The following is a 23,136-nucleotide window of genomic DNA, read 5'->3' on the forward strand; positions in this document are numbered from 1 at the left end:
AAATAATTATTTTTCTCGTTTAATTATTTTGAATTGTCATGAAAAGGTACTTCATAGTGGTGTAAATGAAACTTTAGTGCAAGTAAGAGGGAAATTTTGGATTTTAAAAGCTAGACGTTTTGTAAAATCTGTGTTACATGATTGTAGATTTTGTAAAAAATATAATGCTAAAGCTGGACACGAGATATCGGCTCCTCTTCCAGCTGACCGAGTGGAGAAAGCTCAACCATTTGAGGTAAGTGGCATAGATTTCGCTGGCCCTTTGTATTTAAAGGATGGTACAAAAGTGTATATTTCATTGTTTACCTGTGCAGTGACTCGAGGAGTCCATTTAGAATTGTTATCAAATTTAAGTGCAGAGTGTTTCATTCAAGCCTTACGTAGATTTTTTGCACGTAGGGGTATTTGTAGAGTTTTATATTCTGATAATGCTAAAACCTTTAAGACTGCTGATCGTGAATTAAAATATTTGTATAAATTATGTAAAGATGAAAAGGTTCTAAATTTCCTTGGTAAAAATGGGTTTGAATGGAAATTTATTGTAGAAGGTGCTCCTTGGTGGGGCGGATTCTGGGAACGTTTGGTAAGATCTGTAAAAACTTGTTTAAAACATATCTTAGGTAAAGCTTCTTTATATTATGAAGAACTGTATACTGTTTTAGTTGAAGTTGAAGCTGTTATTAATTCTAGACCTATAACGTATGTATACAATGAACGAAAGGAACCTGATCCTCTTTCACCATCTCATTTTATAACTGGATCTAGATTGACTGTTTTACCTTCACCTGAATCTAAACTAGAATGTACAAGATCACAGTTGATTAAAAGATGGAAACATAGGCAATTAATATTAGAGCATTTTTGGAAAAGGTTTTATAAAGAATATTTGTTAGAATTAAGATCAGTTATGTTTTCAAAAACTCCAAAGAATTCTCCCGTGTTTAAAATTAATGATGTTGTACTTGTACGAGAAGATAATGTGAAACGCTGGAACTGGAAGATACGTAGGATTAAGGAATTATTTCATGGAAGAGATGATAGAATTAGATCCTGTGAGATTCAGTTGGATAAGGGTGTTGTTAGAAGACCAATTGAAACACTTTATAATCTTGAAGTTCAGTAAAATTGATGCATCCGTTACGTATGCATGGGGGGGGGAGTGTTAAGTTTAGGATTATATATCTTTAGATTGCCAATAGATGGCGGTAGTGTTTGTTTGTAAAAAGAAACTGTGATATCAATTATGTATATGTATCAGTTCGTCTTTGGTATTCGTGAATAAATGTTGTCTGGAAGAACGCTCCTCTGTTTATTACTTTAACTGCGATCCAGTCTGATTTATTAGAGATTTACTCATATTTTGTTTACTCTCTACTGTGCTAAGGTGTAATTTCGCCAGCATGCTCTCCTTCTCAACAATATCAAAAATGTAAATCTTCTGTCGAAAGGCACGACTAGAGAGCCAAGTGATTTTGGCCACAAATATCAATTGCAAATAAAAACGGAATTAAAACTGCCTCGACTGCCAAGTTCTTTAGATATTACCAAGTTAGCATTGTTAGCATACTACGCAATGAAAATTCTTCAATAAGGATCTAAGCACACATCGACACTGCTCCGGCTATTCCTTGTGCTTTTATTATTGCATATATACAGTCAAAAGTCTTTAATCCGGAAGTCCATAATTCGGAATGATCTATAATCCGGACTTCAAAGCTACGAACTTTCTACGCATGCGTCAACGCATAATGCGTTAGCGCATGCACATAATACCTTTACGCATGCGCGTTTAATGTATACCGGACGGTATAAGCTAAGCTAAAATTATCTAATCATCTATTTCAGTTAATGTTGCAGATTGCGCTTTTCCTTAATCTTCGAATTGGATCCGGCTTATTATTTTTTGCAAACTGTTAGAGCAATTTTATAAAAGTAAGTTGGAACTTTCGATTATATCAAAAAGAATTTCCGATTCTGGAGCTACCAAAAGATCTACAAAGCGAAAGCGTGTTTCGATGTCCATCAAACAAAAAGTGGAATTGCTGCAAAAAATGGATAAAGGCATATCCTTTGTTTTTCTAACCATTCCGAAATCTGTTTATGAATTTCACGCTGCTCTGTGGGGGGGGGGGCAAACGTCGCAGCGCGCAATGAGTTGAAAGTTGATCTCTCAGCACTATCCTTATCTTCAGGGCAGGTTTTTATATTTTATTCGGTTTATAATTCCTTACTAAATGTAGTATTTCATCTCGATATACTCTGATATAATTTAAATAAAATTCCTCGTCATTATAAATACCCCGAATACACATCAAATAGTTTTCTGGTTGCAATTTTCTAATTTCGACTAATGTATGCTTTACGCATGCGCGCGTTGAAAGAAATGTTTAATAAAGTAAATAAATAAATATAAAGCTTTTTTTTGTAAATTTTGATACCCTTTTAGATCACAATTGCTCTTTAGTTCATAAATTACGGTTTCATATTTTTAATTTTATAATTTCTGCATGCCATCTTACCAGATTTAAACTGATGATCTATAATCCGGAAAAACCGATAATCCGGAATCGCCGAAGTCCCGACGAGTCCGGATTAAAGACTTTTGACTATATATATATATATCGGTGAAGGAGGAGAAAAATGTTTACAAGTTTACAAAAATTTTTACAAATTTAAATTTTTTACTCCCCCACTTAAAGGGGGAATGGAAGAACGGGACTCAACCCAAGTCGAAAATAGATTTGAAAAGCGCCATATATTAGTTCGTATTCCACTTATACAGTCATCAAGTTTATTTCGAAACAAGAAATATGAAAAAGGCCCTTGCCAGGATTCGATATCCGGACTTTCCAATTGCTAGCAAGATGGGCCTCCAATTACACCACGAAGTCATGTGATAAAATGAAAGAAAATTTCTTACGTTTGTAGTTCTAGTAATAAAAACACAGGGTATCTGGTAAAACTAACAGTCTATAAATAGTTGTTATACTTCAATCTACCGATCTTTTTGTTAACATTGTTTTACAAAAGCAGATATGTTTGTGCATTTGTGGGTTAAGTGCAGCTAATTTTCAAACATGTATGACAAGCAGTGGCCTCATTAGTTTCGCTCGAACAAAAATGACATTGGCATAGAATTCACGAGCTTTTTGGTGACTCGCAGAAACTAAAGAAGTTCTGCAACTGCAACGAAATTTACTCTGTGTGTTTCATAAGGATCCTTCGACACTAACACCATCGAGATTTGGAAGGAACAATCTTCATCGATAGGGGTTTGTAATAAAACCATTATGTTGCTATAAATGCTGAATGTCAGATGAACTCGGAATGATTAAGTTGATAAGAAATTGTTTCACTGAGAGCCAACACGATATGGATTGATATTATACTATCATGTATAATGATTACGTTTGTATGGTTACAAAGTGCAAGTTTTACAAGAATTTGACCCAGACGAGAACCTGAAAACCATACATTTGACATCCTGAAACAGTTTGATAACAGCTCCGAGTTTCTGTCAAAATTTGCCTTCTGAGATTAGGTTATAACGTATTTCTCCCGCCTTCTTATCGAGCCTTCATGGTGTAGTGGTCTGCACGCTCAGCGCGTAATTGAAAGGTCCGCGGTTCGATTCTCGGTGAAGGGTTGCAAATTTTTCATTTCTCCGGCTTCCAAAAATACGTAATATCTCTACAGTGACGCCCGAACTAAAAGAGTGTTGGATGATGATTTTCCTAACCCAGGATTTGGCGATTGGGTCCCCTAAACACTCCAGTCGCACTTTAAAAGAGGGAGTATATAAGGTATTTCTCCCGCCTTCTTAGCAAGCCTTCGTGGTGTAGTGGTCTGCAGGTTCAGGGCGTTATTGAGAGGTCCAGTTCAGTTCAGATCATAAATTCAGTTGATCAGTTATCTTCCTTATATAATTTCTTCGATAATAAAATCTTCAGTGGATAGACCAGGTATTTGGTTAAACTATTTAGCTTTCTATAATCAATAGCAAATCGCCAAGCTTTGAAATTCGTAGGAGGCAAATCATTCTTTTTTCCACATAACACTACCGGACTAGCATACGGACTGCTGATAGGAATAATTATTTTATTTTTAAACATGTCCTGAATATGCTGTTCAATTGTCTCCTCCTTCACCTTGCAATACCTGTATGGTTTTGCTTTACAAGGGCTGTTATTCTTTAATTCAATTTCATGCTGAAGAATTTGAGATAAATCAGATTTGTTAGAAAATAAATCAGAAAATGTTCATAACAAGTCTTCCAGTTTCTTCTCCTCAGGTTTCATAAAGCCTATAACTAACACTGGTGATTAAGACACAATAACACGCCGAATAAATACTAATTCCGAAGTCAAACAACAAAAATCAGCGTTATACTCGTATTTTCAAAATTTTCACAGGACTAGTTTCGATGGTTTTACCGAACCACCATCCTCAGCTGCAAAACCGCAAATGAACAAGATAAGAAATAATGATTAGATAAGATAATAGAGCCTGGACAAGAATAAGCAAGTGGCGCCATCTGTTGGTGAAACCAGAATTAAAACATAATTTCTTTAAAGGCCGAAGGCCCAGTGTAAGTTGGCCTTGAGTAACTTCAAAAATGTTTCTACATCTTGACACTCGAGAATAAAATACGATGTGTGTGTGATGGTTCAGCAACAGATCTTTCCCGTTGACGGCTCTTAATAACGGTTTTTATGTTCTCAGCTTGCAAATACAATTCAGCAATCTGGAGTAGAATTCTTGCCGCATATATTACTTAAAATTGTACGTATTACTTCAACGTACATATAGCTTCTATTTTAGAAATCCTGATTAATCGGGCACTGGGCATTGTGAAATCTGGTTCTGATTATGCCGGAAGAAGAAGTAATAAAACTGCCTTAAATATAATTTTGCTGTATTTCTTTTTTGAAAATTCTCCAATGTCTTGTAAAGAACGTGAACCGGCCCGGTGACTTTTATGAATTTTTGCCTTAGGGATGCTGAATATCTTAACGTCAGCTGTGGCAATATTTCTCCAAACGTAATCAGAGAGAAGTGTTCAAGGTAAGTTCATTGAAAAACACTAATTTTTATTGCAAAAATATAATTATTATTCTACAATCTTAGCCCAACAGTGCCAAGTGTACTGTTGCGATCGATGATCTCTACACGTGATCTGCTATCAATCCCCTGCAAATTCTCTATTTCGGTTTCATTTTGTATTAAATATTTTGCTTGTGAAATTGGATTGTAAAATAACAATGGAGACTGGTGAGTGAAAAATTTAATCATGATTTAATGTCAACTTAAATTTTTCCATCAATATTGATGATTTTCCCTTATTGGCTATTTAAACTACGTATAAACACCGTAGTTTTATTTCTATCATGGAAGCTGCAGATTTTTTCCTCCATTGTTTCTCCATTGACACCAGCTGATAATGCACTGACTTGCATTTGTTGTACATATTTTGGGTAGATTTTTTTTAATTAGGCTGTATATGTGAAGTATGATTGTACAATAAATATAAACTTATTTCTGTAAAAGTGCAACTAAGATATGCTTGTTGCAGTCAAATTGTACAACATAACAATAGCATTGAAGTCCTAATAATATAAGATTTATAAGCAAAGTAAACCTTTATAACTGCCATTACAGGTAAAATACCGGAAAGAGACGTAATTGGATTTCATTTCCCAGTAGACAATATTTAATGTTTTTATTAATTTGACTGAATATGTAAATAAATATAACTGTTTCAACTGCATGTTTAAATGTTGGAATTTTAGTCGTGTTTCTCTATAAGTGCGTGATAGATTAGTTCTGTTAGTATTAAAGAAGCAGGTCCAATTTGCACACACTGCCGTTTATCAGTTTTAAATGCTGAACAAGTAATAAAAATGAAATTAAAAATCTAAAAAGTTTGCTTGACACAATAAACATCTCTAATAATATTACTAGAGCTATTTACTGTGATACACTGATGATGTCCAAATATTAGGACCTACTGAAATTAAGCCTTTTCAAGTTATTTGAAAATACAGTGAATTATCTGTTCAAGAACATATTCATTTCTGAAGGCAATTTGTCTTCAGAAATTTTAATAAATCAAAACTGTTTTCCTGATAGGAATTAAGTCTAAACTGATTAATATGTTCCTAAACAACAAAAAATTATAATCTAATCTAAATCATTAAATGCAAGACAAATGCGAAACTAATGTAATAAAATTGAGTGAAAATTTTGTTTTATAATGGGGAGGGGAGAGAATGTAAAAAAAGAAAGTGATGAGGAAGATGCTACTATAAAAATGTCGGGTAACTAATACCGTTTCTGAAGCATCTTTTAACTTTCTTTTGTTTCTTAACACCACTTGATTCTGTGTTAGACTCACTGAGATTCTTTTTCACTCAAAACTTGTCAAATGGGATTTGTTGTTATCTACATTGCCATTGAAAATGCTTGCAGCTGCTTTATCAGAGTGATATTATTATATGTAAACTTGGAAAATACAGCCTATCAAAAAAACAAATTTTTAGTCATTAATGGGAAAGCCTGCCTTTAAAAGCACTTGGTTTAGTATAATATTTTTCTGTAAACAAAAGTATTATTAGCTGTGTTTTTCTGCTCATATGCTGATTTTTTCTCCATGCATTTGGGAAAAATTATTAAAATTTGGGAGCTGACCACTGCAGATCAGAATGCAGTAGAATATTTTCAAAAGTGTGGAATTGAACAGCATCTAAAAAGTGTATTTATGGGCATCATACGGCACTCTACTTGAAATCAGACAATCAATGGTGCGAGTGTCTCTTCAGAAAAATGCATGGTTTGAGAGTTTTACTGTTTCATTATTGCTGGAGCTAAGAATTAATGACCATTGAATAGGGAAAGGAAAAAATTTGATTTAGTGACGAGGTAGTTATAAATTGGAGCAATTATCTGAAAATTGTTTGTACTCACAGCCTTTTGCCAAGATCAAAGAAAGAAAATGGTAATCTTAACCTCATGGTTGAAATCAGTAAAAGCCCGTTTAAGCAAGACAGAAGAACTAAGTACGCAGAATGCTGCCTGAGCATTGGGTGTGTGGAGGAATCTGCAAGGAATACGTTTTATCATAAGCATTTTCGATAAGTGGTGACTGTCCTTTTTCGGGCTGCAAAAGAAAATATTGGAGAACAATCTGTAATTTATTCATACTCTTGGAAGAGTTATAAAAACCAATGAATAAATAGCTGAAAGGCTGGAACATCTCAAGGTTATACAGAATACCGAAAAGATAGAATGGCTCTGGAATTCAGCCAAAGGCTGTAACAAAAAACAGCAGGGAACTGCATACTATCACTTAGATTCATATTGGATTTGAATTTTTGTCGGTTTCACAAAGAAGAGAATGCATTTGTTGCGATCTCGAATACAATTAGAAATTTTTAGCAGCTGCAATGACTAATCTATGTTTGGTGGGATTCTTGCCAATTTGTGATCGATGGAATTTTCCGTAGGTACCAAAAATTTTGGACCTTATCCCATTTTAGGCAAATATCAAGGATAAAGCTAGGTTAGACATTTCCTAACAGTCACCCCAGTTTAAACCTATGCCTGGGCCTTATAACACAACATTCTACATAAAAATTATTCCTCATCATCAAAGCTCTCAAAGTCTCTGCCTACAACATAATCTCATCATGATTTTCTCCGGTTTGAATTGGAACTCGGGTATTTTGGAAATGCAGTGTGAAAAAAACTGTAACAAACATGTCAGCATTTTAAGCGGTAATTGGTTCAAGAATAGTCGTCTGAGATTACAGAAACTAGATTTATAAACTGTTGGAGTAAGAATTAACAAGTGATTTCCCACTGCTTTGAATCTATTCTTAAAGTGATTGCTATGAAATTTCCACCGCAAGAAAAGAAACAAAAACAGATTTGTAGCTAGTTTTATAAATTTTTCTTCGAGATAAATATTGAACTAAAATTAAAATATGTGCCTTAATAACATGAATGATATGAAATAAATAACTTTCTCCGATTTGAAATTACCATTCTATTAAAAAAAAAAAAAAAAAAAATCGAGAGATTGTATCAGGGTGGTTGCGACAATGCTGAAGTATCTGATTTTTACTATTCATGGGAAGAAAAGAAACATGAACCTGTTATTAATTATCATCAACTGTATTTATATTTTCAAGAGGAAAAAATAAAAAGATATTTTTGTTATATCAATATGCTGATGCTATAGCTTATTACAAGTTCCAAGCATGTTCATTGAAAATCATGTTGATAATAACTGTGCTGCTGTTTTGTTATACTGTCTATAAATTAGCTATAACAGGAAGGTTTTTAAATTTCCTAATCAAGTACATCCAGTTGGGCGAGTCAACATTTTAAGAATTAATTTGCTGCTTGTACCATAAAATTAAGTTCTGGAAAACACCAAGTTGCCTAAATAAATATTAATTCAATTTTATCAACCACAGAACTAAAAATAATTTTAAAGTTCACAGAGTTTAATCTTAAAATTCAATTTAAAAAGCAATCTTGTCAAACTAGCTGTAGCCCACCACCAAATCCATCTGTAGCTTAGTCTTTCCATTGTTTATGTTGCATTATGCTGCATTATGCTGTACTATGCTGCTTATCATCTACACTGGCAGATAATTTGACAGGCTTTCAAACAACATAAACTCCCTCAATTTATCACTCTCATAGACTACCTTAGTTTCAGAGATGGGGCCTATCCCTAAAGCATCAAATCTTTAAATTTTCAAATTATAATCATGACTTGTTTAACAAACTGAGTAATTTAAAAGCAATAAACATGCATATTAATAATATGGTTCATTAATTTAGTTGGAACTACTCTTATATGTGCCCTCAGGTCGCCAAATGCGGCGACAAATTTCTCGCCAAGCATTTTTGGCAAGAAACTCCACGTGCCATATTACTATTTAAATTTTTTGTCTACGTTTCGAACTTTAAGCCTGAAATGTCTCCAAAAAGCAAGTTTTGAACACACAACTTAAGCTAAAAATCCGAAACAAAACCAAAAAATTTAGATAGCAAAACCATAAAGTTTCTAACCAAAAAGATTTGACAAGAATCGATGTACACAGCGATATGTTTTAACTTTAAAAAAATCTACGAATTGCACAATCTAGCCAGTGAAGGAATCTACAAACTACGCACACCTCGCTTTAATAAATTAACATAACAATAAATTTCAAAGAATACCATGTACACAGCATTCTGTTTAAACTTAACATCTACGAATTGCACAATCTAGGTATTGTGGACAAATCAACAAAATAACTAAAATAAATTACAAATAATTCAAAAAACAACAATAACAATAGAAATTCGTAGTAAAAAAACAATGAACATAACATTCTACAAAATAAAATGCACTTACCATAATCGGTACTATTCTGTTTCGAGGGCCATAAAAAATCGCCAAATTATGGTTGATGCCAAAAAGAATTGCAGCAAGAAAGGACGTATAATAATAAATAACTATCTAAGATTGATGTTGTAATTTAGATGAAAGGTTAATTTCATATAATACTTTTTTATTATAATAATTTATATGAAAAAGGCTAAACATGACTGAATGGAAGCATCAGAGTAAATGGTTGATCTTTAGATTATGGTAACTTCGCAAAAATTTGGTGACCAACTCTCCTACAGCAACCCTCTATTTTTTTTTTTTCTTGCCGCCATTTTGTCTTCACAAAGTAAAGACATGTTTCTTTTCTTTTTATCTACTGAACACTTCTTCCAACAATCTACTAGCCGAATTACACTTATGCTAGAAATTTTATCTAACAAAACTGCTTAATCATGACAAATATTCACTGCAAAATTGGGAAAAAGTGCGCAATACCATACTCCTTACGCGTTTTTCAAAATAACACATACACATAAACCATGTACACGTCGACTTATTTTTACTTAAAAAAACATCCCAGAATTACACAAAAATGGCATTGCGCACACTCTTTACTATATCCATGTACACTGCTTTTTTCTCATAAATTAGAAAAATTTCACGAAAATACATGACAATTTTCTCAATCTTTAAACCCGGTAAAAAGAACATATATGAAATTACCTGATCGCGAAAACGTATATACCCTTTCCAAATATGAACATTTCCACATATAAAATAAATAAAATATCCAAAAACTTTTACCTCTAAATCAGCTATTATATTATAAACGTCACCAACGAATTCATACCGCAAGCATTACAAATACTTAGTGTCAAATATTTAAATTATTTCCATGCACGTTTACTTCAACTAAAACATATACCAAATTCCTACAAACATAAAATTCACAAAATAACTATCATTTAATTAAAATATCACTAAACCATGTACACGTCGACTTATTTTTACTTAAAAAAAAAATCCCAGAATTGCACAAAAATGGCATTGCGCACACTCTTCATATCCATGTACACTCCTTTTTTCTCATAAATTAGAAAAATTTCACGAAAATGCATGACAATTTTCTGAATCTTTAAACCCGTTAAAAAGAACATATATGAAATTACCTAATAACGAAAAAGTATATACCCTTTCCAAATATGAACATTTCCATGTATAAAATAAATAAAATATCCAAAAACTTTTACCTCTAAATTATCTATTATATTATAAACGTCACCAACGAATTCATACCGCAAACATTACAAATACTTAGTGTCAAATATTTAAATTATTTCCATGCACGTTTACTTCAACTAAAACGTATACCAAATTCCTACAAACATAAAATTCACAAAATAACTATCATTTAATTAAAATATAATTAAATTCAAAAACACTACTTAAAATATAAATAAGCACATACATTAAATTAATAAAAATTAGCTTACAATCCTAATTACTTTAAACTAAATCATTGCTAATAACAATTTTCCCAATAATACCAAATTACTTTACTTCCGTCTTACATTTAGAACAATGCATAAAAATAATATCCTCAAATAATTAAAAATACTAACTTACCTAATCTTCTTCAGAATCTTGATTACGTGTCCGATAAACTTTTCTTATTTTCTATGCTAAATAAAAAGCAAGCGTATGTGCGCCTGTTTCAGGATCTTTAAAATCATACTTATAGTTCACAGCAAGGTACCAGGTAAAATAAATAATTTAATAAAACATCTTTACCTCTATCTCGCACAACCTTAAAGAAACACTTATTACTACTCCTTTCAATCCCACTAAATACCCATTTCAAATTCACTTTAGTTAGGGCCATGGGATCCAATAATTAATGAACACTGTTTCACACAACACAGAATAAAGCCAAATACAAAATTTCCAGATTTTTTCCCGATTCCCCCCCTTTTGCGATTAAAGAACCATAATTCGTCCATTAATATCACATGACATATACCATGATCTCTCATTTCCCTCACACAAAATAATGCGTAATCGGAACTGAGTACTGCTCACATTATTACCAAAGTCCCAGGTAGTAAACTTTATCGCCTCTAAAATGTCGCCAAACTACCAGTTACCATATTCTTAAGATCAGCCGAGTGAATAACTATTTCAGATCATTATTATAATTTATATAAAAATTGCTAAACATAACTGAATGGATGCCTGCATCGCTATTTCGCTACCAAATTATCGCTAAACCATGATTTCATCTCGTTGGTTGTTCAAACATAATTTTCTATAATGAATGATGCCTTTTCTTTGAAAATATTCTCGGTAAAGTGCAGAATCGCTCACTTATGTTTTTGCTGCTTTTTACAAGGGTTAAAAACAATTGGATTTTTGTCAATTTTCTTTTACTTTTTAAGTGAAAATAGGTCGATCTGTACATAGATAAAGTCAAGGGTGTGCGCAGTGCCATTTTTGTGCAATTCTAGTTTTTTTTTTTTTTTTTTTTTTTTTTTTTTAAGTGAAAATAGGTTGATATGCACATAGGTACTGAGTATGTGCAATTCTTAAAAACGCATCAAGCAGTGGGTGATTCTGCACTTTACCCAAAATTCTATTTCCGACTTTTCGTCATGGGCAATTCCCAAATTGTTAAATTCATAGGATATCAAAAAAGGATTTAAAAATTAAACTAGTATTTCAATGGCGTCTTAAAAAATATAGAACTATATAAATTTACGCAATCTAAAATCAACGCGTAAGCTAGATTTGGTGCGCTGTTAAATGGGCGCGTTTGCTAAATTTGGCGCTTTTGCGCATACATTTTCGCTGCAATTTTTTTACGGCCCTCAAAACAGAATAGTACCCAATAATCAATGCTTCTTCGGATAGCAGAACGTAGCTTTAACATGCCGCCACGTACTCTCTATGGTATTTATATGACAGCCAGACTCGCTATCCACAAAATTCGTACTATGGTTCACAAATAAATGTTCAAAACCTTCTTTTCCTAAATCCTTGCGAGATTTCCAGCCATCCGAAAAAATAGTTTTACAAGGCTCAATACACTCTTTGATACACTGCATCAGCATTTCCTTACTTCTATTATGCACAGCCATAAAAATAATCTCCCAGACCCTCTTGCAACCACGTCTCTCATTGCAACATAAGCCATTTCAAAACATGCACGACACAAACCATCGAGCAATTAACCTTTTAACTGTCATGCCTGAAATAACCTCGGGCACAGCACTGATATTCCAAAATGTCAAGCTCAAACATTACTTGGGCTTTTTTTTTTTTTTTTTTTTTTTTTTTGAGTGCATCGTATTGTTATACCCGAATACATATCGTGATAAGTTTATTTCGGCTTCAATTCAACAGATGGCAGGACTTTACTGAAGGTTTCAAAGGATAGAGGTTAAAGTTCAAAGTGCACAGCTTTTTTTTTTTTTTTTTTTTTTTTTTTTTTGACTGGGAGGCAAATTTTTATTTTTGGAATTAAAAAAAATTGACAATTTATGCACACAAATCATCAAAATAACTTGACAGTTAAAAGGTTAAACCAGTCCAGCAAAAGAGTTTTCAATGTGAAAATGGTTGCCGTACAACACACAATCGTGCAGAACACATAACGCCACATTTGGTGATCTTAGGGAGCATATAAGAGTAAAGCCATTTAGTTTAATTATATAAACTTATAATAGATCTATTTGATAAATTTAATAGACTTTATTGTGTACTTCACTACTGAATAATAATTTTATGCTATTAAAAATGGTAGTTAATAGCCTAGAAATAAAATCTTTCACCTTTTTTACTATCTTTTCAGATGTAATTACTGTTTGTAAAGAAATAGACACATCCCAGAGCTCAGGTACCTGTGACCCAGAACCCGTAAGCATTGGAGAGTGGGTATCATTAACAGAATGCACTGAAGAATCTGAATCCGAAAATTTTGTTGGGCCAGAACCTGTGGTTCCTGAAGAAATGGAGCCCTTAAGTTTTGCAGAATCATTAGTTTTTAGTGTTGGAAATGTGGAGTCTTTAGGCATTGAAAACTACGGACAGCTAAACATTGTAAAAGCTATTGCTACATTGTGGGAAGCAAATTTATACACAGATGTGCATTTCACAGTTAAAGGAAATTTCGGGGAAGAGAATTACTCTGCACACAAGCTAGTGCTATCTATATTTAGTCCGTTTTTTGCTGACAAGTTTTGTAATCCAGATGTCAAAATTGATAACACAATTAAAATTCCTGATGTATCTCCCACAGCTTTTGAAGCAATGCTTAGGTAATTATATTTATTATTATCTTTCTTTTAAATGAATTTTACCAATACTTTATTATTAGTTACATTCTATGAGAGGTTAGTCAGATTACATGAATATGACAAAGCACACAATGGCTCTTAAAAGGAGGAATTTCTAAGGGAAACCACCTCATGTAACCATTGTATGTGGGGAAAACTACAAAAACTAGTCTTGCAGCCAGCTGACTTTTAAATGAATACTGGTAGTATGATGGTCAAACTGCCAGTATTCAGCTGTCTTTGCCTCTTGGGTGCTGATGGAGCACATTTTGTGAGAGAGGAATCAAAATAGTGTACCTAATTAAGACATAATAACACACCGAACAAGTACAGTATGAAATTTGAAATTCTGATATTAGATCATCAGTTTAAATCTAGTAAGATGGCATGTAGAAATTATAAAATTAAAAATATGAAATCATGATTTATGAAATAATGAAGTATTTATGATCTAAAGGGTAGCAAAATTTACAAAAAAAAAAGCTTAATATTTATTTATTTATCTCATTAAACATTTCTTTCAGTGTAAGTTGTTTTAAGTTGCTTTTTTTTTTTTTTTTTTTTTTTTTTTTTTTGTGCTAATACTTTCTCTTTAATTCTGTAGACAGACATAATCTCTTGTTTAGTTACATTGTTGATGTCCTGTAACTGCTATTTCGAGAATTCTGACTAATTTGTCAATCGAAATTTTCTCATTTTCAGTAACTTCTCTGTCTATTTCTTCACTATCGGTAGCGATATTTTCTGGATATAGAAACATACTGCAGATTTTGCCATTCATTAATTGATTGATAATTGAGACGCATAGTCATCACAATGAAAAACTTCTTTTATATCATCTTCATTTATTATCGCTTCTCCACAATTCCGTTACTTGGAAAATTTCACCTTTGTTTTGCAATATCCGAAAACCTTTAAAATTAGCAGCTATCATCATCAAATTTAACTATTCTCCACTATACATATTTGGCTATGCATCACGAGCTTGGCAACTAACGACAAGTTGTTCCATTAAATTTGATATTGCTTCTATCGCACAGACAATTAAGCCTGAATTGCGTTAGTTTAGTTATTTATAGTATTTATGTCTATTTCTTGCACATGCTTAAGGCTTATCAGAGCTCTGAATAAATAAATTCCCACCATATACTTAAGCCTTATTGAGGCCCGGTGCTAGATATCTTACCGCCTGATGCAGTCTCTGAGGGTCATAAATTCTGCGACTCGATGCAGCCATACAAGCCCTAGTGCTGGTTCTGGGTTTATGTGAATAACAAATCAGTTATTCTTAATTCAAATATCCCTAAATATAATCTTTGGGTCTATGAGTATCATCAACAAAATCTTATTTTTAGCATATGGAAAGAAATTTTTGGTAATTTCTTCCTCGTCAACATATTTTAGCACATTTAACTTAAATCTGTAATCATTGCCAAGCATAATGTCAACAGAAAAGGTTACCACACGCCTTTATTATTAAATTACTAACATTAAAAAAAAATTTAGGCATTGTTTCATAAGTCAATACTCAAGTTGTCATGTTTTAATAAACATGCGGTGATGATGGAAAGTATATTAAATAATGATTCTCCAGGAGGGCGTCAGATCAACGATGTATCTATGTGAAATGTTTCGGTTTAAGATGTATGCCAAGCAGATACGCAGCAACGGAACCAAATTACTGATCATTGCAATTTTATGCTAAAATGCTATTTTATAATAATTTTATGCTAAAAAATAATAAGATGCAATTTTATGCTAAAATGATCGTTTCTTTTATAAGAAGGTATTTTATTAAGTGTCAAAGCAAAATTAAGAATCGGAACTCTCCAGATGTTTCATTATGCACGGAGAGGGGAATCAAATGCGCATGCGTAAAGCCTACGAGAAAACGTGGTGGTTTTGAGGACCGAATTTTATTTCATTCCGGATAATGGGCGTCCGGATTTCGGACTTTGTACTGTATTAATTTAGAAGTCAAACAACAAAACTCAGTGTTATATTTTCAAATTTTCACAGGACTAGTTTCAATGGTTTTACCGAACATTCATCCTCAGCTGCAAAAGCGCAAATGAACGAGATAAGATATAGTGATTAGGTAATATAAGATAAGAAAGCCTGGACAGGAATCAAGCTACTGGTGATATCTGTTGATGAAAAAAGAACTAAAGCATAATTTCTTTAAAGGCTGAAAGCAATGATGGATTGGAATTAGGGTCATTAACTAGAACAGAAAGATTTTTTTGAATGTGAAATGCCTCTTGAGAATCCAGTTGACCAATGGAAGATGTTTTTCGAATAATTTTGGCAGCAGAAATATTGAAAGTGTTGATTTTCGGACCAACAATGCTGGGCATCAGAAGTCTTCGGTGTTTCCTTTTTCTAACATATGCCTCATGTTCCTTAATGTGAAATTTTAAGACTCTCTTAGTTTGACCAATGTAAATTAAACCACACTGGCAAGGAATCCTGTAAATACCCCAGGAATTCATATCTGGAATGGGGTCCTTGAGTATGGAACTCGGAATTTATAGATGGGAGAAACGACGCGAAAGTTAAATTTCTGTAATACATGCAACTTTATAGCTAATTGATGGAAAGAAGGGAATGACAACATAATTTTGATAATCTCCTAAAACAAGAGTGTGCCTTTTGGTGTGTTGAGATGATAACTTTTTAACTACTTGATTAATAATGTTGGGTGAAAAGCCCCTGTCAATAGCTATTGCTTTTAAATAATTTAGTTCTTCATCAAGGGCTAGTTTGGAGGAGCAAACTTGAAGAGCACGGAAAACATAGGAATAAAATGAAGCTAACTTTTGTTTAGTCGGATGACATGATTTAAAGTGTGGTGGAAGGCAAACCGATGAAGGTTTATGGTAAACTGTAGTACTGAAGTTGGATGTGTTACGTGTGACCAGAGTGTCGAGAAACGGAAGAGAATTGCAAGTCTCAAGCTCAAAAGTGAACTGAATAGCAGGATCAATAGAATTCATTGTTGAAAGAACTTTATTTAAATCATCTTTATTACCTTCAAACAGGGTAAAAGTATCGTCTACGTAGCGGAACCATGCCGGGAAGTTTAAAGTTTCAAACAATTTTGATTCATAATAATGCATGTAGATATCAGCCAGGATGGGCCTAAAGGGCCTTCCCATAATCCCTCAGTTTGCTTGTAATATTTATTTTGGAAAACAAAATGTGTGTGTTTCAAACAGAGTTGAGTGAGAGAAATTAGCTCATCAATTTTGATGCAAGACAAATGAAATTCACGAAATCTGGTTTCTAGACATCTTAATGCACCCTCCATTGGAACATTGGTGAATAATGATTTTACATCAAAAGGAACGATGAGTAAATTTCTGGGAGAAATGCTTTTAACCTTTTTTGCAAACAATTGAATTTTTTATGGTGTAAATGTTATTATCTAATAGAGTTCGAAATTTAGAAACTAAATATTTACCAAACGGATATGAGGCAGTACCTAAATTTGATACAATAGGGTGGAAAGGAATACCACTTTTATGAATTTTGAGAAGAGCATATAATCTGGCACAATTCGCAACGGATGGGATAAGCGAATGTTTTAGGTTGCTTGAAATGATTTGTGAAAATTTGATCGCAGTTTTATTTTTGACAAGTCCGAAGGTGAAGGATCTTTAGGGATCGGATTATATGGTCCTTCGTTTAAGAGTTTAGTGATACCATCAATGTAAGTTTTCTTATCCATGATGACTATCTGACCATCTTTGTTGGCCTTTCAAATGATACGTTATTTGCACTTTTGCGGCTGAGATGATAGTTCGTTAAAACCATCGAAACTAGTCCTGTGAAAATTTGAAAATATGATGGTGATTTTTGTTGTTTGACTTGTACCTAATGCTTCCCTAGTAACCGCTGCATTTCATTTGCTAAGTGATGCAGCAACTGTAAAATAAAATTAAATTACAATATAAATATTTCAAATTACAAGGAATACATCTTGAGGAGTTTTAATCATTAAAGTATTTTTTAAATACAGTCAAAGTCGTTAATCCAGACTCGTCGGGACTTCGGCGATTCCGGATTATAGATCATCAGTTTAAATCTGGTAAGATGGCATGCAGAAATTATAAAATTAAAAATATGAAACCATAATTTATGAAATAAAGAACAATTATGATCTAAAGAGTATCAAAATTTACAGAAAAAAAGCTTTATGTTTATTTGTTTACTTTACTTTCTTCGCTATCGGAATGAATGACGAGGAATTTGATTTAAATCATATCAAAGACAGAATACATCGAGATGAAATACTATATTTAGTAAGGAATTATAAGCCAAATAAAATAAAAACGTCTGCCCTGAAGATAAGGATAGTGCTGACAGATCAACTAGCAATTCATTGCGCGCCATGGCGTCCCCCCATCGCAAAGCAGCATGAAGTTGATAAACAGATTTCGGAATGGTTAGATAAACAAAGGATATGCCTTTATCCATTTTTTGCAGCAATTCCACTTTTTGTTTAATGGACTTGGAAACATACTTTCGCTTTGTAGATCCTTTACATATTAGTAAATATATATCGGAAATTCTATTTGACATAATCAAAAGTTCAAGCTTACTTTTATAAAATTGCTCTAACAGTCTGCAAAAAATAATAAGCCAGATCCAATTCGAACATTAAGGAACAACGCAATCTGCAACATTAACTGAATTAGATAATTTTAGCTTATACCGTCCATTATACATTAAACGCGCATGCGTAAACGTATTTTGGGCATGCACACACGCATATTCGCAGCCGTAAAGGTCTTTCTGCGCATGCGTCAACGCGACGCATGCGCAGAAAGTTTGTAGCTTTGAGGTCCAGATTATAGATCATTCCGGATTATGGGTATCCGAATTAACGACTTTTGACTGTATAAAACTTTAAAAATTTGTGATCTAATCTCTAAGAATTCCAGTTTAATGCTTAAAATAATTTTAGTCTAAACCATTACAATTAGCTCACTAATATAAAAATTAATTCCTTTAGGAATTCAAGATGTAGAATGTAAAAATCTCAGATTTAAAATAAGCTAGTAATGGTTAAATTTCATTAGTATGATAGCAGCAGTTAAATTTTTCAGTTACAGCTAAAAAAGACGATTGATCTCAGAAGTTCTGTTAAAATAAAATCTTATGTCACTTAACACTGTACTTGATGGGTTATTCTTTCATATTTTTTTCTGAGTGTGATCCTGTTGCTCAGTGCCAGCTTCTGTAAAAAAAAATTAAAGCAGTATTTGTATGGAGAACGATGCAACATATCTTTAGCACCATCTATAATTTAAATGTCCATTTCCGTGAAGAATTCAGGCTGTTTTAAGTACCACCCAACATGTTATATGCCACATGAGAGCTTCTTAATGTATTCCTATCTTTTTGTGTGTTTAACTAAGTTGAATAAACATTTTGAATAATTCAATCTATACCTTCTCAACAATATCTAATAGACATCTTTAATATATACCTAATAATTCATAAAATTAATTTTGCTTTTTCACTTTTCAAAGACTTATTTAGAAATATCAATTACAAGATATATTGACATAGAGAAGAATTCGTAGAATAGAATAGAAATCAGCACATTTTGGAATCGAAGATTCCATGAATTGGTGAATTTTGCAGATTACAGATCATGTCTTTTTGAGTTTTGTTTATATTTTCCTCTTTTGCTAGTTTTTATATTAAATCTCAATTATTTGCATGTAAATAACTAATTAAAATGCTTTTATTGCATGAGAATAGTTTCATAAAGATTTATTGAATACAAAGTTCCCCCCCCTTTAATATAATTAAATGCAAAAAAAAAACAGCATCAGTACAGGGAGAAAGCATAATGGAGAGGAGGGAAATTCTTTGGAAAAAGTTAAGAATTTTTTTAAAACATATCAAAGAATTTTATTAAAAACGTTAATTTTAAAAATTATATATCTCCAACAAAGTTACTTTCAAAGTAATATTTCCATTCATAAAAGAGGAAAAAAATCTTAATTTTTTTTTCATAATAGCATTGTTTGCTAGAACTCTAGCCATAACATTTTCTTTAAATCGATTTGTTACACTAATCCTGCCGTTATACTCTGTACATGCAAAGTTGTATTGATAATGCTACAACAGATGTTGGGACTCAAATTTTAGATTTATTAATAAAAAAAATTATATATTCTTTAACTCCTCTTTATCATATTTCTGTATATAGTGGCAGAAAAATTTCTGTAATTGTTAATTTCAAAAATCTATTCCTATTTGCCACCGATATAAATATGCTTGCTTGTTGCATGGAATGTCAGTAAACCATTTGCAAGGCACATTAAGTTAGAACAGGCCATCTCAAATTTTGGATACATGCGTACCACGTGAATTTGAAATTAATATTCAAAGGCAATGGAATACATACCCCAAAGTAAGGATTTATATGAAGTACAACATTTGCAGAGATTCATAATCCATGTTTGTTATAAAAAAAGTGCTCATACAGTTGCGGAAAAGGCTAAATAACTTTAATAATGAAAAAAATTCACTTCAATGATTGTAATGTGTTGGGGGGGGAGGTGTGAAAAAAATGTCCCCAAATCAATTTTTTTTTTTCTTTACCTTCAGAATTGAGAATGGAAAGAACATTCTGGAAAGTATGGTACTTTGCATTTCACAACTGCTTGGTGTGAATATATAATGTATTATTTACATTCTTTGCTGTACCTGGTACATTTGCAATCTTATCAACATAAATTTGTATTTTGTGGATTTACAATTTCTGGCAATGCCCTAACTTGTCAAAAAGGCCTAAAGGGCCTATATAAAATCGTTACTTAATTTACACATAAAATCTGGACTGTTAAGGAAATCATCTGTTGTATCAAAATTACATTGAATATTGCATTCCCCTTTTTTAATAACAGTTTTATTAAATTTCATACTTCTCTTGCAGATTCATGTATGGAGATTCAAGAGCATTTCAGTCAATGGTAAAAAATTTGAATATTCTTCTAGATGTGTACAAGTTGGCTCTTCGCTATAAAATAGAAAGTTTGAGAAAAAAGTGCATGCAGTCAATATCGTCAGCCAGCCCAACTAAATCAAATGTTTTTGTGCTGTTAGAAGCTGCACAGTATGTGAAGTCAGATTCTCTGAAGCTCCGCTGTTACAAGGTCATTCAAACGCAAACATCTGAAATTTTTAAGTCCTATGATGTAGGCACGATTCCTCTCCATGTACTGTCCATGATTCTGGATCGTCCAGCGCTAAGTCTTGCTTCAGAATATGAGTTGCTGAAATGGGTATATACATGGGCAAAAAACCGATGTTTGATTGAAGGCAAAGACAATACCAGGGAGATAATGGAGCCTTTGCTGCCAAAATTAAACTTTTTGACCCTCTCTTGTGAAGAACTTGCAGAGTTTATAAGGAATTATCCAGATTTCTTCACTGAGTCTGAAGCTTTAAGTCTTTTCATGAATATTTCAAGCTGTGAATGGCCATTACCATCATGGGCTGCAGGTGATAAAGTAAAGCGTAAATGTAATAAATTAGTTAGAGAGTGAGAAATGTGTTATTTTGTTCCTACCATGAGCTTAACTAGAAAATATATTTTTAATTTTTGAACTTAAAATTAACAGTTACTACATTTCAATTTATAGTGAAAATGCTTTAATAATTTAATCTTAATATGTTCATTTTTTGTTGATTTCTGTTGTCAGTATAAATAAAACATTTAAAAAAATTTTTTACTCTGTTTTTATATATATATTTTCATGTTAGAAACTTATTTATTATACATAATTATTTCTCAGGGGATTTGACATTCACAGTGCTTAGCAGAGCATTTATTGTCCACCTAATCTGTCAAGTTTTTAGATCTGTGTTGCTATTCTATATATCTTTGACTCATAGAATAAAACTACACTGCTTAACAAACTGCATAATTTAAAAGCAATATGTCTAATTCTTAATAGTTTAACAGTAGTTGCCAGAAAAAGAACAATGAATGAAATTATATGAAAAACATATGCAGTCAAACCCTCAGTAACGAATTTTTAAGGGGCCAAAAGTGTGGTTCTCTAGATCCAATTTGATAAGAAAAAAATACATCATTTCACAAAATAAGGAATCGCAGGGGAAAACTGATTGCATGTTAAGGTTATTATTACATGTTATAATTGCATGTTAAGGTTATTATTACAATTATTATTACATGCAGTTTATAAATTTCTTTTCCTTTGTTTTTTAGTTTTACTTTAATAACTTTACATGATTAAAATTAACATTTCTCAGATATCAAAAGACTGCAGCTTCTTTCAATGATGAACCATTTCAGTAATATTTCTTCAACATCTTATGATTAGCATTTTTAAATATTTCCTCATATCCGAATTTTTCTTCATGAATAGAAATTATTGAGCATACATTTTTCTGCATTTAGATCTAGATAAACTATATTCCAACCAGATATCAATTTGGTTATGCCCATGATGCACCATATTTCCTCATGTATTTTTCCTGTCTTTTTTTAACTAAGTTTATTGCTTGAATATTGAGAAAAAATTATGTGAGTAATTTAATTTTTTAAGAACATGGTTACAGTAAAAGCGTAACAAATTAAAATTAGTCATAGATAAAATACTGGTAACACTTACAGTAGTATTTCTTTAAAAGAAACCTGCGTTGCAATAAGAATATTATCATTTACAATATATAATATATTAGATATTTAGCCAATATCTGATGGATATTTGACTGTAATTGACCTGAACGTGTCACGCTAAGTCCCAGGGGCACCTTACATAAATAAGCCTTGACCGCGGTTCCCAGAAAAGTCATCGAAGGAATCAAGAAGGATGTGGCGGACAAAAGACTCTGATTTTAAAAGATAAGCACATCAGCGATAGGTTTGTTTTGGGGTTTATTTAATTATGACATTGCACTCGAGGGCAATCTGCCTTAGGGGCATGATGTCTTTGTAGAGGACTATCTGAGGAAAACTGACTTGTATGCACATTACACAGGGGGAAAACCACGAAAAGATACATTTGCTGGGATTTACACACACACACATCAGCTATGGGGAAAGTAAATTAAAATTTGAAGAATTACTTGAAAAATGTTTAACAAATATTCTTTTGAAGGTATCCATAATGTTCATTACATCCAATTTCTGTACAATTAGAAATCTGTTATAGCTGCATAAAATACCATTAAATGTATAGGATATTGGGTATGGCAAAAAAATCATTAATTACATGCAGGGGATAGCATAATTTAACTGTATGCAATTTTCTGTTTCTGATATTGAAGAATTTTTCATTTATTTATACAATTAAAAGAAAATGTAGTTTTTCTTTCTGAATAAGGTCATTTGTAAACAAAAAAAAAAATAAGAAAATAAGTTTATATTAC

General features: G+C 32.4%; 1 protein-coding gene across 2 annotated transcripts; it reads left to right on the forward strand.

Moving 5' to 3' along the window:
* Window positions 1–4,766: 4,766 nt before the first annotated feature.
* Window positions 4,767–21,477, forward strand: LOC118190027 (BTB/POZ domain-containing protein 6-like). 2 transcript variants are annotated; one of them, XM_035360712.2, is made up of 3 exons: window positions 4,767–5,064; window positions 13,233–13,698; window positions 20,672–21,477. In XM_035360712.2, the coding sequence occupies exons 2-3, from the start codon at window positions 13,391–13,393 to the stop codon at window positions 21,282–21,284; spliced, it is 921 nt and encodes a 306-aa protein (XP_035216603.1). In that variant the 5' UTR covers window positions 4,767–5,064; window positions 13,233–13,390; the 3' UTR covers window positions 21,285–21,477. The 2 variants fall into 2 exon arrangements, with proteins under 2 accessions (XP_035216603.1, XP_035216602.1); XM_035360711.2 differs by lacking the exon at window positions 4,767–5,064 and adding an exon at window positions 5,115–5,271.
* The last annotated feature ends 1,659 nt before the right edge of the window (window positions 21,478–23,136 follow it).

The sequence above is a fragment of the Stegodyphus dumicola genome, chromosome 4 (assembly GCF_044657685.1).
Source record: "Stegodyphus dumicola isolate Sdum_Otavi_A_Nest chromosome 4, ASM4465768v1".
Taxonomy (NCBI): Eukaryota; Metazoa; Arthropoda; class Arachnida; order Araneae; family Eresidae; genus Stegodyphus; species Stegodyphus dumicola.